At 47.1% G+C, this 17469-nt stretch overlaps 1 protein-coding gene across 1 annotated transcript; it reads left to right on the top strand.

The window, feature by feature from the left end:
* The first annotated feature begins 10503 nt into the window (after positions 1-10503).
* kiaa0040 (KIAA0040 ortholog) lies at positions 10504-11074 on the top strand. The gene has a single exon (XM_078207367.1). It carries the CDS (start codon positions 10640-10642, stop codon positions 10928-10930), a length of 291 nt encoding a protein of 96 aa, XP_078063493.1. The 5' UTR covers positions 10504-10639; the 3' UTR covers positions 10931-11074.
* The last annotated feature ends 6395 nt before the right edge of the window (positions 11075-17469 follow it).

The following is a 17469-nucleotide window of genomic DNA, read 5'->3' as shown; positions in this document are numbered from 1 at the left end:
TCTTTTGTATAAATTCAGCATAACCTCCATGCTCTTCTACTCCGTTCCCCTACTAAAAAGCCCAGAATACTGTATACTTATTAATTGCTGTCTCCACCAAGGGTGGCACGGTGGCACCGTGGTTAGCACAGCTGCCTCACAGCGCCAGGGACCTGGGGTTCGATTCCCAGCTTGAGTCACTGTCTGTGTGGCATGTGCACATTCTCCCCATGTTTCCTTTGGGTTTCCTCCGGGTGCTCCAGTTTACTCCCACAATCCAAAAAAAGACGTGCTGGTTAGGTGCATTGGCCATGCTAAATTCTCCATCAGTGTATCCGAACAGGTGCCAGAGTGTGGCAACTGGGGGATTTTCACAATGACTTCATTGCAGTGTTAATGTAAGCCTACTTGTGACAAATAAATAAACTTTAACCTGCCCTGTCACCTTCAATGATCTATGTACAGATACACCCAGATCCTTCTGCTCCTGCACCCACTATAGAAATTTACTGCTTATTTTATGTTGTCTCTCCATGTTCTTCCAACCAAAATGCATCACCTCAATTTCACCACATTGAACTTCATCTGTCCCCAATCTGCCCACTCCACCAATTTGTCTATTGTTCTACACTGCCGTCCTCACTGTTTACAATACTTCCAAGTTTTGTATCAGTTTTGTATCATTCGCAAACTTTGAAATTGTCCCCTGCACACCAAGGTCTAGATCGTTAATATATATCAGGAAAGGCTAAAGTCTCAATATCGATCCCTGGGGAACTCGACCACAATCCTACCTCCAGCCTGAAAAATATCCATTCACTATTACTCTTCGCTTCTATTACTCAGCCTATTTTGTATCCATGTTGTGACTGTCTCTTTTATTCCATGAGATATAACTTTCCTTGCAAGACTGTTGTGTGGCACTGTATCAAATGTCTTCTGAAAGTCCATGTACACGACATCAACAGTATTACCATCATCGACCCTTTCTGTTACCTCCTCAAAAAATTCCAGCAAGTTAGTTAAACACAACTTGCCCTTTAGAAATCCATGCTGGCTCTTCCTAATTAACCCACATTTTTCCACATGACTACTAATTCTATCCTGAATAATTGTTTCCAGAAGCTTCCTCATCACTGAAGTTAAACTGACAGTAACTGTTCAGTAATTGTTGGGGCTATCCTTACAACCTTTTTTGAACAAGGGTGCAACATTTCCAATCTCCAGTCCCCTGGCACCTTCCCTGAGTCGAGATAAGACTAAAAGATTATGGCCAGTGTCTCTGCAATTTCCATTCTCACTTCCTTCAGTATCATTGGATGTATTTCATCCAGTCCCATTGCCTTGTCAACTTTCAGAAGTCTATTCAACACTTCTCCTAATCAATTTGATGATTGAATAATACAGTTTTATTTACAGCTCTCTACACTTATCTAATAGTCATTAATATATGTAGTGAAATATTGAGCTCCTCGCACAAATCCTTGTGGGACAACATTAATCATTTCCTTCTAGATTGAGTAAAATCCCATTATCCCTGTTCTCGCTTCACAGCCACCTAACGAAGCTCTGAACCTGTTAATTTGCAATTCTATTATCTCTCGTTTTAGTGAACAGTCTTCTGTATGGAACCTTACTAAATGCCTTTTGAAAGTACATATAATCTACATCTGTACATTGTTTTGTCTACTAGTCATCAACAGCCTGCAGCACAGAGCAGGCTATCAACCCTTCTAGTTCATGCTGGTTCCCTATGGAACAATCCAATCAGTCCCTTCCCCCCACCCAGCCCATCTCCATATCTCTAAGCTTATTTCCCTCCAGTTCGATCCAATTTCCTTTTGAAATCATTCATCGTCTCCACTTCCACCCCTTCATGGGCAGCAAGTTACAGCTCATCACCACTCGCTGTGTAAAAATATTCTTCCTCACATTACCCCTAACCTTTCCGAAACCTTCAATCTGCGTCTCCCAGTCATTGTACCATCAGTCAATGGGAAAGGTTTTTCCTTGTTGACCTTCTCTAAGCCTGTCATCATCTTCTACCCCTCAATCTCCTTTACTCCAAGTAGAACAACCCCAGCTTCTCCAACCCTAACTTTGGAGCTAAAATCTCTCTACCCTGGACCCATTCTAGTAAAACTCCGCACCCTCTCAAGGACCCTCACATCCTTCCAAACTGTGGCGATTCGAAAACTGGACACAATCCCTCTCTACTTGGGGTCTAACCAGAGTTTAACCTCCCTGCTTTTGTACTCAATATCTCTGTTTATGAAACCCAAGATATCATATACTTTGCTTTTCTCTCTCTGTCCTGTCAGCTTCAAAAACAACTACTTTTGTTGCTTTCCTGATTTGGGCTCATTACAATGAATCCTTCCAGCTGAAACTTCTCAAGTTCAGTTATTATGGGTGTGCTGTTTTTTTTCCAAGTGCTGGCTCCGGTGAGGAAAACTGTGTGCACAAAGAACACAGCAACAGGCCCTTCGGCCCTCCAAGCCTGCACCAACCATGCTGCCCGTGTGAACTAAAACCCCCTAACCTTCCGGGGACCATAACACTCTATTCTCATCCTATTCACGTATTTGTCCAGACACCCCTTAAAAGTCACTATCGTATCTGCCTCCACCATCTCCCCCGGCAACGGGTTCCAGGCACCCACCACCCTCTGTAAAAAAAACTTGCCTCGTACATCAAAGGTAGGGTTCTGAAGAATGTGGAGGAACAGAGAGATCTTGGGGTCCATATCCACAGATCTCTAAAGGTTGCCACTCAAGTGGATAGAGCTGTGAAGAAGGCATATAGTGTGTTAGCTTTTATTAACAGGGGGTTGGAGTTTAAGAGCCGTGGGGTTATGCTGCAACTGTACAGGACCTTGGTGAGACCGCATTTGGAATATTGTGTGCAGTTCTGGTCACCTCACTATAAGAAGGATGTGGAAGCGCTGGAAAGAGTGCAGAGGAGATTTACCAGGATGCTGCCTGGTTTGGAGTGTCGGTCTTATGAGGAAAGGTTGAGGGAGCTGGGGCTGTTCTCTCTGGAGCGGAGGAGATTGAGGGGAGACTTAATAGAGGTTTATAAAATGATGAAGGGGATAGATCAAGTGAACGTTCAAAGACTATTTCCTCGCGTGGATGGAGCTATTACAAGGGGGCATAACTATAGGGTTCATGGTGGGAGATATAGGAAGGATATCAGAGGTAGGTTCTTCACGCAGAGAGTGGTTGGGGTGTGGAATGGACTGCCTGCAGTGATAGTGGAGTCAGACACTTTAGGATCATTTAAGCGGTTATTGGATAGGCACATGGAGCACACCAGGATGGTAGAGAGTGGGATAGCTTGATCTTGGTTTCAGATGAAGGTCGGCACAACATCGTGGGCCGAAGGGCCTGTTCTGTGCTGTACTGTTCTATGTTCTATGTTCAACTGTACAGGACCTTGGTGAGACCACATTTGGAATAGTGTGCACAGTTCTGGTCACCTCACTATATGAAGGATGTGGAAGCATTGGAAAGAGTGCAAAGGAGATTTACCAGGATGCTGCCTGATTTGGAGGGTAGGTCTTATGAGGAAAGGTTGAGGGAACGAGGGCTTTTCTCTTTGGAGCGGAGGAGGTTAAGAGGAGACTTGATAGAGGTTTATAAGATGATGAGGGGGATAGATAGAGTGAACGTTCAAAGACTATTTCCTCGGGTGAATGGAGCGGTAACGGGGGGGCATAACTTTAGGGTTCATGGTGGGAGATATAGGAAGGATGTCCGAGGTAGGTTTTTTACTCAGAGAGTGGTTGGGGTGTGGAATGGACTGCCTGCAGTGATAGTGGAGTCAGAAACTTTAGGAACATTTAAGAAGCTATTGGATAGGCACATGGAGTACTTCGGGATGATAGGGAGGAAATAGCTTGATCTGGGTTTCAGACAAAGCTCGGCATAACAACGTGGGCCGAAGGGCCTGTTCTGTGCTGTACTGTTCTATGTTCTATGTTCTATCTCCTTTAAATCTTGCCCTTCGCACCTTAAACTTATACCCCTAGTAATTAACTCTCCCACCTTGGGAAAAAGCTTCTGACTATCCACTCTGTCCATGCCCTTCATAATCTTGTAGACTTCTATCAGGTTACCCCTCAACCTCCGTCATTGCAGTGAGAACAAACCAATTTTCTCCAATCTCTCCTCATAGCTAATGCCCTCCATACCAGGCAGCATCCTCGTAAATCTTTTCTGTACCCTCTCCAAAGCCTCCACATTCTTCTGGTAATGTGGTGACCAGAATTGAACACTATATTCCAAGTACGGCCTAACTAAGGTTCTATAAAGCTGCAACATGACAATTTTTAAACTCAATGCCCCGGCCGATGAAGGCAAGCATGTCGTTATGCCTCTTTGACTACCTTCTCCACCTGCGTTGTCACTTTCAGTGACCTGTATACCCAGATCCCTCTGCCTATCACTACTCTTAAGGGTTCTGCCATTTACTGTATATTTCCCATCAGTATTAGACGTTCCAAAATGCATTACCTCACATTTGTCTGGATTAAACGCCATAGAAACATAGAAAAACTACAGCACAAAACAGGCCCTTCGGCCCCACAAGTTGTGCCGAACATATCCCCACCTTTTAGGCCTACCTATAACCCTCCATCCTATTAAGTCTCTTAAAAGACCCTATTGAGTTTGCCTCCACCACCACTGACGGCAGCCGATTCCACTCGCCCACCACCCTCTGTGTGAAAAACTTCCCCCTAACTTCCCCCCTGTACCTACCCCCCAGCACCTTAAACCTGTGTCCTCTCGTAGCAGACATTTCCACCCTGGGAAAAAGCCTCTGAGAGTCCACCCGATCTATGCCTCTCAACATCTTATATACCTCTATTAGGTCTCCTCTCATCCTACGTCTCTCCAAGGAGAAAAGATCGAGCTCCCTCAGCCTATCCTCATAAGGCATGCCACTCAATCCAGGCAACATCCTTGTAAATCTCCTCTGCACCCTTGCAATCTTTTCCACATCCTTCCTGTAATGAGGCGACCAGAACTGAGCACAGTACTCCAAGTGGGGTCTGACGAGGGTCTTATATAGCTGCGTCATTATCCCCGGACTCCTAAACTCAATCCCTCGATTGATAAAGGCCAGCACACCATACGCCTTCTTAACCACCTCCTCCACCTGCGGGGCCTATGGACCCCAAGGTCCTTCTGATCCTCCTGCGGGGCCTATGGACCCCAAGGTCCTTCTGATCCTCCACAGTACTAAGAGTCTTTCCCTTAATATTGTACTCCTTCATCCCATTTGACCTGCCAAAATGGACCACTACGCATTTATCTGGGTTGAAGTCCATCTGCCACTTCTCCGCTCAGTCCTGCATCCTATCTATGTCTCTCTGTAACTTCTGACATCCCTCCAGACTATCCACAACCCCACCAACGTTCGTGTCGTCGGCAAACTTACCAACCCATCCCACCACTTCCTCATCCAGGTCATTTATGAAAATGACAAACAGCAAGGGTCCCAGAACAGATCCATGGGGAACTCCACTGGTGACTGACCTCCATTTAGAAAAAGTCCCATCTATACCCACTGTCTGCCTCCTTTGGGCAAGCCAGTTCTGGATCCATAGGGCAGCAGCCCCTTGGATCCCATGCCCTCTCACTTTTTCTAGAAGCCTTGCATGGGGGACCTTATCGAACGCCTTGCTAAAATCCATATAAACCACATCTACCGCTTTCCCTTCGTCAATGTGTTTAGTCACATTTTCGAAGAACTCCACCAGGCTCGTAAGGCACGATCTGCCTTTGACAAAGCCATGCTGAGTATTCTTGAGCATACTAAACCTCTCTAAATGCTCATATATCCTGTCCCTCAGGATCTTCTCCATCAGCTTACCAACCACTGAGGTTAGACTCACTGGTCGATAATTACCTGGGCTATCCCTATTCCTCTTCTTGAAAATAGGAGCCACATCCGCAATCCTCCAATCCTCCGGCACCTCCCCCATCTCCAGCGACGACACAAAGATCATCGCCATCTGCCATCTCTCCGCCCAAGTCTCCAACCGATCAATATCCTGCTGTATCCTTCGACGGTCCTCATCCTGTCCGTAATTCCACCAACCTTTGTGTCATCCGCAAACTTGCTAATCAAACCAGTTACATTTTCCTCCAAATCATTTACAGTCGACTTTCTCATCATATTTATCAGCACTTAGAAAAAATAATGCCGATGTAGAGGTTTATAAAATGATGAAGGGGATAGATAGAGTGAAAGTTCAAAGACTATGTCCTCGGGTGGATGGAGCTATTACAAGGGGGCATAACTATAGGGTTCATGGTGGGAGATATAGGAAGGATATCAGAAGTAGGTTCTTTACGCAGAGAGTGGTTGAGGAGTGGAATGGACTGCCTGCAGTGACAGTGGAGTCAGACACTTTAGGAACATTTAAGCGGTTATTGGATAGGCACATGGAGCACACCAGGATGATAGGGAGTGGGATAGCTTGATCTTGGTTTCAGATAAAGCTCGGCACAACATCGTGGGCCGAAGGGCCTGTTCTGTGCTGTACTGTTCTATGTTCTATGTTCTATCTCACGTCATCACGCTGGCGAAGCAGACTCTGACATCATCGGATTTCCAGAAAAATAGCGTCCCAATCTCCAGCACTGATAATTAAAACACAGAACCCCCACTCCGTCCCCTCTCCACAGACACGGGGAATTCTCCCACGGATACAGGGAAACCCCCCTCCCCCACAGACACAGGAAACCCCTTCCTAATGGACACAAGAAACCCCTTCCCCCATAGACATAGGGACCCCCTCCCCCATGAACACAGGGATCCCCTCTCCCCTGGAACTGTCCAGAGGAAGCCAGATGCACTGCCAGAGCACTGTCAAATTACAGTCCTCTCCCCCTGGGAGCTGTACATCCCCAGCATGTCCTCTTTACAGGTTCACATTGCTCCAGAGCTGTTGTAAACACGGGGCGGCATGGTGGCAGAGTGGTTAGCATTACTGCCTCACAACGCCAGGGACCTGGGTTCGATTCCTGGCTTGGGTCACTGTCTGTGCGGAGTCTGCACGTCCTCCCCGTACCTGTGTGGGTTTCCTTCAGGTGCTCTGGTTTCACCCACAGACGGAAAGAACATGCTGGTTTGGTGCATTGGCCGTGCTAAATTCTCCCTCAGTGTACCCGAACAGGCGCCGCCGCGTGGCAACTAGGGGATTTTCACAGTAACTTCATTGTTAATGCAAGCCTACTTGTGACACTAATAAATAAACTTTAAACTTTAAGCCTTGCCGACACATTGCCATGTCCGCGAGGGGGGGGAGGGAGATCCGAAGGTGAGTGTGGGGGGTTGATACAGCAGAGAAGCCCATTAATAAGACTTAAATGTATTAACATGAACTTCCTCAGTGGGAACCTCATTACGTCAATGGAGGTGAGATTTTTGTTCGTGGCCTCTGGCAGGATTTTGAACTGCCAAAACTCCCGGCCTATCTATTTTATTACAGATTCTAATAACCTCCCCACAGCAGATTTTCGACTATTCACTGGAGTTGCACTAGGAATTTTCCAATCTAAAGGGACCATTCCTGAATCAGGAATGCTTTGAAAGGTTACAGCTAAACTATCTGTAGTTTTCTCATTTACTTATTTAAAAAGCCTGGGGTAGAATCACTTAGCTCCTGGGGATTTTCCAGTCTTTCGAGCTGGTATGTTTCTAATACACTTTTCTTGTATGAATTTATTTAGAATGTCAGGCACATTATCCTCTTCCTTCACTGTGCCCACTGACACAATGTTTATTCCACAAATCTGCCATTCCCTTTTATTAATTTGTCGTGATACCAATCTTCTTTACAACTGTCCACATTATCCTCACCAGCCTCTGGTAGTTTTGTAAAACTATTTTGTGTTCATCATAAAACATTATTCAAGTGTCTATTGGAATTTCCCTTTCACAGCTCTGACTAACTTCCTTTATTGCTGTTTTCAATGTCACTCACGCATCCCTGGATCTACAATATTCTTCACATTTGATTTGCTCTTTATTTAACTTTACATTATATCTCACTGTTTGCCAACAATCGCTATTTTATTTATTTACACAAAGAACAAGGAACAGTACAGCACAGTAACAGGCCCTTTGGCCCACCAAGCCTGCGCCAATCACTTTGTCCTAGCTCGACCAAGCGCTTGTATCCCTCTATTCCCCGCCTGTTCGTGTGTCTATCCAGATATGTCTTAAATGTCGCTAACGTATCTGCCTCAACCACCTCATTTGGCATTCCAGGCCCCCACTACCCTCTGTATAAAAAAACTTCCCGCGCACATCTCTACTGAACCTTTCCCCCCGTCTATTCGGTCGACCCTCAGTCTCCGTCTTTCCAGGGAGAACAATCCCAGTTTATTCAATCTCTCCTCATAGCTAATACCCTCCATAGCAGCCAACATCCTGGTAAACCTTTTCTGTACTCCCTCCAAAGCCACCACATCCTTTTGGTAGTGTGGCGACCAGAATTGGACCCAGTATTCCAAATGTGGCCCAACCAATGTTTTATATAACTGTAACATAGGCCGCAATTCTCCGATCCTGACACGCAACTTTTCCGGTGGGTCGGGGTGGGAGATGCGCGTCGCCAGTTTTGTTCCAGGATTTGCACATGCGCCAGGAATGCATGCGCACCTCCCAGAGCCAGCGAACAGTCGTGGGTCAGACCACGCTGGAAACTGGCGGGAAGGCAGGTAAGTAATTTGAATTTGTTTTTAATATGTTTGAAATGTCTTTTAAATGTAATCATCGGGAACTTACCGGTCCAGATTGAATCTCCCACCCCGCCAGGAGTACTTCATTCCGGCAGGGTTTAGAGTAGCTCCCCACATTCTGGGAGCTAGCGGGAGACCCCTGCCGGAATGAAGGGGGGCATTCCCCCAGGGGGTCGGGCGGTGGGGGGGCTGGTGCCCCCTGGGCATGGGCACCCTGGCAGTGCCAGCCTGTGCCCCTGGCACTGCCCAAGGGGCAAAGTGCCCATGCCCAGGGGGCACCTTAGCACTGCCCATCGAGCATCGGGCAGTGCCAAGGGGGCGGGGTCTATTGTGAATGGGGCCGGGGCAGTCGGTGGGGGTGGGGGGGTCTCGTTGCCACTCTGCATGGGGATCAGTCTTGGATGGAGGGAGGGCAACGATTGGGTGGTCTGCTGGGGGAGTCTGACCCTGGGAGGGGGTCAGCGGAGGGGGGGAGGGGTCTTCCGCGGTGAGGGGATCGCCACTGCTGGGGGGGTGGGGGGGGTGGGCTGGACATCGGGGTGGGGGGTCAGGGCTGGCCCGGGAATTGTTGTGGGGCTGCGATCGGGCCATGGGAGGGTGGCTGGAGGGTCCTGGGCTGGCCAGCGATCGAGCTGGCCAGCGAACGGGGAGTCTGACAGATCGGGACCACTGCACATGCGCAGAGTTCCAGAACTGTCAGACTTCAGCGTGAATAGGTCCCACGCCCTGGGCTTTTAATGAGATTCACGATTGGGACCTCTGCAGTGCACAGAGTGGGGAGATTCGGGTGAGAGGTTGAACTGACTAAACAGTCGGGATCTAGAACAGTTTTCCCGCCAATCCAGTGCTTTTGGGAGTATCGCGGCCATAATTTGCCAACTTTTATACTTCATGCCCTGGCCGATGAAGGCAAGCATGCCATATGCTTTCTTCACCACCTTTGCCACGTGTGCTTAAGGATATAGTCTTGTATCAGGCTCGGAGGAGAGGTAGGATTGAACTATATATGAGATGGTGTGTGTGTGAGATTGGGGAATATGGGAGATGGTTTGTTGGGGATTGGGGACATGGGAGATGGTGTGTGTGGGATTGGGAGATATGGGAGATGGTGTGTGTGGGATTGGGAGATATGGGAGATGGTGTGTGTGGGATTAAAGGATATGGGAGCTGGTGTGTGGGATTGAGGGACATGGGAGATGGTATGTGTATGGAATTGAGGGATATGGGAGATGGTATGTGTGGGATTGAGGGATATGGGACTTGGTGTGTGTGGGATTGAGGGATATGGGACTTGGTGTGTGTGGGATTGAGGGATATGGGAGATGGTTTGTGCGAGGGATTGAGTGTTCTAGGAGGCTGCTCGGATTGTCTGCAATGAGTTAGGATTGTTCTGGAGTGATCACACCCTATCACACTGTGGCCAGTTCAGTATGGCCTCCAATGATTTTCTGCTTTCTTCCTGCAGAAGCCACATTGGACAAGTTTCAAGGTGACTCAGAGACATTGTACTCTTCCAGTTAAGGCTCCTGAAGATCTCTCTGCAGCCTTGGGGTCAATCAGATAACTCATTGATTGCACCTTGTGAGCTGAACGTGGGTGCTGCCTGAGTGAGAGAAGCATTCTCTCCACCTGTATCCTGTCTGAGTGAGAGTCCGAGCATTCTCTCCGCTGTATCCTGCCTGAGTGAGAGTCCAAGCACTCTTTCCACCCATATCCTGTCTGAGTGTCTAAGCATTCTCTTTGCCTATTTGTGCCTACCTGAGAGTCCGAGCATTCTCTTCGCCTGCATCCTGTCTGTGTGGGAGTGTGAGCATTCTCTCTGCTTATTTATGTACCTGTATATGTGAGTGTGTGATCATTCTCTTTGCCTGTACAGTTGCCAGAGCTAGTGCTGTGTAACAATGCTGGAATATGTGAGATCATTCATTACAGCAACATGGGACTTGATTGTACTGAAGCATAATGAAGGGGTGTATAACTCTGTCTGCCTGGCTGTTCTCTTGATTCTGCCCCTGTTGCTCCTGATTCTTGCTGTGTGCCTCTGCTGTCATGGGTGTTGCTGTGGTCGGGGCTCTTGCTGCAAGTGCTGTCATAAGCAACAGGAGACAAGCAAGAATAAAAAATTAGATGACCTTTGGATTCCAAGCCAGCCACAGCCGATCATGATGGAGACTCTCTCAGTGCCAGTGTAAATCTACGTGCAGGATCTGGGTGTTACCGAACAGTTCGTTCATGGCCCCCTCCTTCCCTATTGGAAAACCGGACTTCAGACCAACGTGGAGTTTGACAACACCGTGACGACTGGAGGGACCACCCCACAGCTTGGTTGCTGACCCCTTGGAGACATTTATAAGTTTCCCACTTCTGTTTTACTGATTGTTGTGCGATTTACTCATTGGGTTTCAGGTGTCGCTACGTCACTCCTCATCATTCAGTCACAGCAGCAGCCGAGTGAGACACTTTCCAAAAGAATCCACATTCTGCACTATACTCACAACTGCTCTGGATCCCACATCAATCACATTGTTAAACTCTCTGCTGTCCTTGTCTCAACACAGCCCCTCATGTCAAATATAGCCGCTGTGACTCAGTCCTCCCTCCTTTATGACTTAAAATGTAAGGTTTTGCATCAATGTAAACTGTTTACAGCTGCACTGGGATGTCAGTTATACTGTGACTGTTGTTTCTGCATCTATATATGTATATACATTGTTTTGTGTACAATGTGACGAGTGCTTCTTGTGTGTGTCTGCAATATGACTAGTGCACAGTGCGACTGTAGTGTAAACTGTGACAGCAGTCTACACTGTGACTAGAGTACTGTAGGACTGGTTTACTGTGCAACAAGTGTGTACAAAGCATCTGTATTATACAATGTGACTCGTCTGCAGCGTGATCAGTGTGACTAGCATGTACAATGTTCTGTATTGTACAGTGTGACTCATATACAGCGTGACCAGTGTATAATGTGTCTAGTATGTACAATGAAAGTGTACATATACAATGTGACTGTATTGTACAATGTAACCAGTATGATGGAATTGTTGTGAAGTATGGAATTTAAAATTATGTAGTATTTCATGGTGCCAGTGCTGAAGGCAGTGAAGGGCCATTCAAACTTACCACAATTTCCCTGATGTTTTTAGAGGAAGTGCCTTAGATCATTTGCTAACTCGTAGAAATAATCAATGTTCTTCCAGAATTCGCCAGCTCCTTAATTCAATCCTTGGCTGAGTTTGTAAATGTTCATCTGGATATTGCACTGAATTAGAGCAAAGTGACTGACAAGCTAACAACAGAGAACCAGCACTTTGACCTGCTGCTTTAGAGCTTTAGCCCGATAATATATTTTTTTCTTCAAAGGTTCTCTATTTGAATGGTTAGATTCATGGAAGGATTAATGGTTCTACTTGAAGTTCATCATCGAATGCCTACATGAAAATTTATGGGGAGATGGTGGTGTAATTCCAAAGCTGAACTGGACTAGCCATATAAATACTGTGCGACCAGAGCTACCAGTCAACGGCTGGGGATCCTGTGGCGAGTAACTCACCTCCTGGCGCCCCAAAGCCTGACCACCATCTACAAGGCACAAGTCAGGAGTGTGATGGAATACTCTCCGCCTGCCTGGATGGGTGCAGCTTCAACAACACTCAAGAAGCTTGATACCATCCAGGACAAAGCAGCCCCGCTTGATTAGCGCCACTTCCACAACCATTCAATCCCTCCACCATTGCCACACAGTGGCATGTGTGCCATCTACAAGATGCACTGCGGGAACTCACCAAGGTTCCTTAGGCAGCACCTTCCAAACACACAACCACTGCCATCTAGAAGGACAAGGGCAGCAGACACATGGAGACACCACCACCTGGAAGTTTCCCTCCAAGCCACTCACCATCCTGACTTGGAAATATATCAGCGTTCTTTCACTGTTACTGGGTCAAAATCATGGAATTTCTTCCCTTACAGAAGTGTGGGTGTACCTACACCTCAAGGACTGCAGTGGTTCAAGAAAGCAGCTCACCACCACCTCCTCAAGGGGGAATTGGGGATGGGCAATAAATGCTGGCCTAGACCACGCTGCCCACATCCAATAAAATTAATAATTAAAAAAAGCAGGAATGTCACTGCACTTGTAATCCAGCAGCCCAGGCTCATGTTTTGGGGACAATGATTCAGATTTTTCTATGACAGCTGGTGGAATTTAAATTCCTTCAATAATCTGGAATATAGAGCTAGTCTCACTAATGGTGACCATGAAACTATCATTGATTGTTGTAAAAACCCATTTGGTTCACCACTCCCCTCTGGGGAGGAAATCTGCCCTCCTTATCTGGTCTGACCTATATGTGATTCCAGACCTACAGCAATGTGGTGGCTCTAACTGCCCCTCAGGTGCAATAAATGCCGGCCTTGCCAGCAATATCCACATCTCAGAATAAATGAGTAGACCATTTGAAATAGTCCTGATACCGGAAATGCTGGTGCAGCCACTGCACAATATCCATCAGGCACAAAGCCTTCATTAGCAGTCAGACTGTTCCAGATTACCCACCTCTTGTCTTTAACATGCAGTCGGTGCTAATACAGTGCAGGCCAGTGTGAGTGAGAACAAGCTATCAGAAACTTCCTGGGAGATGAATTTTAAGCTCAATCATAAATCACTCCCTCATCTACATAAGCTCCATGTGTCTGCAGCTAACATTAGGAGCTATTGCGAACAGGTATTGGCAGTTTTTTTCTGCATTTAGATTTTATATAGAGTATCTTCTATTTTCTTGAGATCAATACTGATATAAGTAAATATATTGAAGAAAAATATTAAAAGTTGCATCGATTAAGTTGTAGTTGAGCTTGTGAAAGGCCATTTCTATGAAATATATATTGAATAAATTACAAATGGACCAATCTTGTATCCAATGATGGATCTGTCACATCTCAGTCTGTCACACATCAAAATGAAGAATGGAATACAACAAGCTGTCACATGTGAATGTGTCTTAAATTGCAGTGGAGACAATGCTTAATACATTGTGGATTATAAAGAATCACATATAGCTACAGGATAAATTACATCAGCCAAGTTCTGAATATTTAGCATCCAAAGTCCTGGGCAAATAAGTTTCTGGGCACAGAGTCTCTCTCTATTCAGGGTCTGAGGTCTCTCTCTCTCGATTCAGAATCCGGGGTCTCTCTCTCTCTCGCTCTATCCAGGGTCCGGAGTCTCTCTGGATCTATCTATCTCTATTCAGGGTCCAGGGTCTCTCTCTCTCTCTATTCAAGGTCGGGGGGTTTTCTCTCTCTATTCGGATCTCTCTCTCTCAATTCCGGTTTATTTATTTATCTATTTGGTCTCTCGCTCTCTCCCTCTCATAAGAACTAGGAGCAGGAGTCGGCCATCTGGCCCCTCGAGCCTGCTCCACCATTCAATAAGGTCATGGCTGATCTTTTCGTGGACACAGCTCCACTTACCCGCCCGCTCACCAGATCTCTTAACTCCTTTACTGTTCAAAAATGTATCTATCCTTGTCTTAAAAACATTCAATGAGGTAGCCTCAACTGCTTCACTGGGCAGGGAATTCCACAGATTCACAACCCTGTGGGTGAAGACGTTCCTCCTCAACTCAGTCCTAAATCTGCTCCCCTTTATTTTGAGGCTATGCCCCCTAGTTCTGGTTTCACCCGCCACTGGAAACCTCTCTGCTTCTATCTTATCTATTCCCTTCATAATTTTGTACGTTTCGATAAGATTCCTCCCCCCCCCTCCCCCGCAATCTTCAAAAATCCAATGAGTATAGTCCCAATCTACTCAGTCTCTCCCTCTATTCAGGATCTGGCATCTCTCTCCCTCCCTTTTTAGGGTCTGGGGTCTCAATCTCCCTCTCTCTCTCTATATATATATGTATACAGGGTATGGGGTCTCTCTCTCCTATTTAGGTTCCAGGGTCTCTCTCTCTCTCTCTCTATATATATATATATATATATATTCAGGGTACGGTGCCCGTCTTATCACACACTTTCTCTCTCTCTCTATATATATATGTATATATTTATGTATTCAGGTTCTGGAGTCTCTCTCTATATTCAAGGTCCAGGGTTTCAGTCTCTCGCCCAATCCATCACACAAACCAGCCTCCCATTCCATTGACTCTGTCTACACTTCCCACTCCCTCGGCAAAGCAGCCAGAATAATTAAGGACCTCACACACCCCGGACATTCTCTCTTCCACCTTCTTCCATTGGGAAAAAGATACAAAAGTCTGTGGTCACGTACCAACCGACTCTAGAACAGCTTCTGCCCTGCTGCTGTCAGACCTTGCATTATCTTTCTCTACACTCCAGCTATGACTGTAACACTAAATTCTGCACTCTCTCGTTTCCTTCTCTATGAATGGTATGCTTGTCTGTCGAGCATGCAAGAAACAAAACTTTTCACTGTATGCTGATACATGTGAAAATAATAAATCAAATCCCTCAAATCCCTCTCCCTCTATTCAGGGTCTGGGTCTCTCTACATATATATGTATATACACACACACACATATATATATTTATTCAGATTGCGGAGTCTCGGCCTCTCTCTATTCAGGGTCCTGGGTCTCAGTCTCGCTCTCTATACATATATATTCAGGGTCCGAGATCTCGCTCTCTCTCTATTTAGGTTCCGGGGTCTCTCTCTCTCTCTCTATATATATATACACACATATATATACATATATATGTGTGTGTGTGTGTGTTTGTACCCCCCATATTCAGGGTCTGGGGTCTCTGTATATACACACACATGATGTGGAGATGCCGGCGTTGGACTGGGGTGAACACAGTAAGAAATCTCACAACACCAGGTTAAAGTCCAACAGGTTTATTTGGTAGCAAATACCATAAGCTTTCGGAGCGCTGCTCCTTCGTCAGATGGAGTGGAAGTGTGCTCTCAAACAATGCACAGCAACACAACATCAAGTTACAGAATACTGGTTGGAATGCGAATCCCTAAAACCAGCCAGGTCTTAAAGGTACAGACAATGTGGGTGGAGGGAGCATTAAACACAGGTTAAAGAGAAGTGTATTGTCTCCAGACAGAACAGCTATTCTGTCTGGAGACATGTGGTGAACCATCGTTGGTTCACCACTGGGGTTGTTATTGTATTACTGTTGGGCTAGGGTGTTGTTGTTATGGGGGTTGTACTATGTTGTTGGGATAGGGTGTTTACCTGTCCTGGGTGTTATCATGGCACACTCCAGTGGGGTCCCGCCTCCGGTGGCAGGGTATAAGACCCCCTGCTCCGGCAGGACCCCTTCAGTCTGAACGGGTGAATTTGTGTTAGTAGTTTCATTGTTAATGTATTAAAGCCTTCAGTTCTAAAGCCTTGTTTCCGGGTGCTCATTGAGGTGCATCAATTTAATACATTAACTGAGAATATGGAACAGATCCTAAAACCGGATCGTCTGACACTGGACCCACGTGCGGTCGGTGCAGCTAACACGTTCGAACATTGGTGGAAGTGCTTCGAGGACTACCTGGCAGCCTCGGTAGCTATCACTACAGACAGTGATAGACTCCAGGTCCTCCACGCAAGGGTAAGCGACACGATTTACCTAGCCATTCGTGCAGCTTCCACTTACCAGGGTGCCGTCGAGCTCCTAAAGAATAGGTACATTACGCCACCCAACGAGATTCACGCTCGTTATCTCCTCGCTACACGACGTCGGCAGTCGGGCGAGACCATAGAAGACTACGCCAATGAACTCCTGCAGCTTGCCAGGGGTTGTGACTGTAAGGATGTCTCCGTCGAGCAGTACATGCAAGACCTCGCCCGAGACGCGTTCGTAGCAGGGGTAGGGTCCTCGTACATCAGACTTAAATTATTAGAAAAGGGGAAACTCAACTTGACCCAGGCAATGGGGATGGCCGTGAGGTTGGAGGCGGCGTCAAAGAGCTTGGCGCTGTACCCCGAGGACCACGTGCAGTCAACGTGGTTGGAGCAAGCTCTGCTCCCTCCTCGCCCCGCGAACCCGCGCTCCCAGATCGATTCGACGACGGCGGCAGCTCCAGGTGGCCAGCGATGCTATTTTTGCGGTGGGGCCAAGCATCCACGGCAACAGTGTCCGGCAAGAACGGCAATCTGCAGCCAGTGCGGTAAAAAAGGCCACTACGGCAAAGTCTGCAGGTCCAAACCTAAAAACGGCAGTGCAGCTTGTAACCCTCCAGAACGGAGACCATCTCTTTCGGCGCTGCAGTACCCACGAGGTCCGACCACGTGCGATCTCAGGACGGCGCCATCGTGGCAGACAGAGGAGGAGGAAGACCACCAGGAGTCGCTGCGCTTGGAGCCCTCGGCCACATGCGATTCATGGGGGCGGCCATCATGGTCCACGACGACTAGGAGCGACCAGCAGGGGTCCTCAGCATCCACATCGGCAGCATGCAGCAGCGACCAGCAGGGGTCCTCAGCATCCACATCGGCAGCATGCAGTGACACCCAGGGGCCAACGGTGGCGTCGATCTCTCTGGATCAGACCAGGCATTACAGACTGGAACATTCCATGATGGAGGTAAAGGTTAGTGGCAGAACTGTAAATTGTCTGTTTGACAGTGGGAGCACCGAAAGTTTCATACACCCTGAAACTGCTAAAAGGTGTGGACTCCGGGTTCTCCCTGCCAAACAGACAATTTCCATGGCATCACAGTCCCGGTCTGTACCGATCCAAGGACAATGTATGGTAACTC

Source organism: Mustelus asterias, unplaced genomic scaffold (genome assembly GCF_964213995.1).
Source record: "Mustelus asterias unplaced genomic scaffold, sMusAst1.hap1.1 HAP1_SCAFFOLD_2246, whole genome shotgun sequence".
Lineage (NCBI taxonomy): Eukaryota > Metazoa > Chordata > Chondrichthyes > Carcharhiniformes > Triakidae > Mustelus > Mustelus asterias.
Note: the sequence above shows the minus strand (reverse complement) of the source record. Positions and strands in the feature narration are given on the sequence as shown.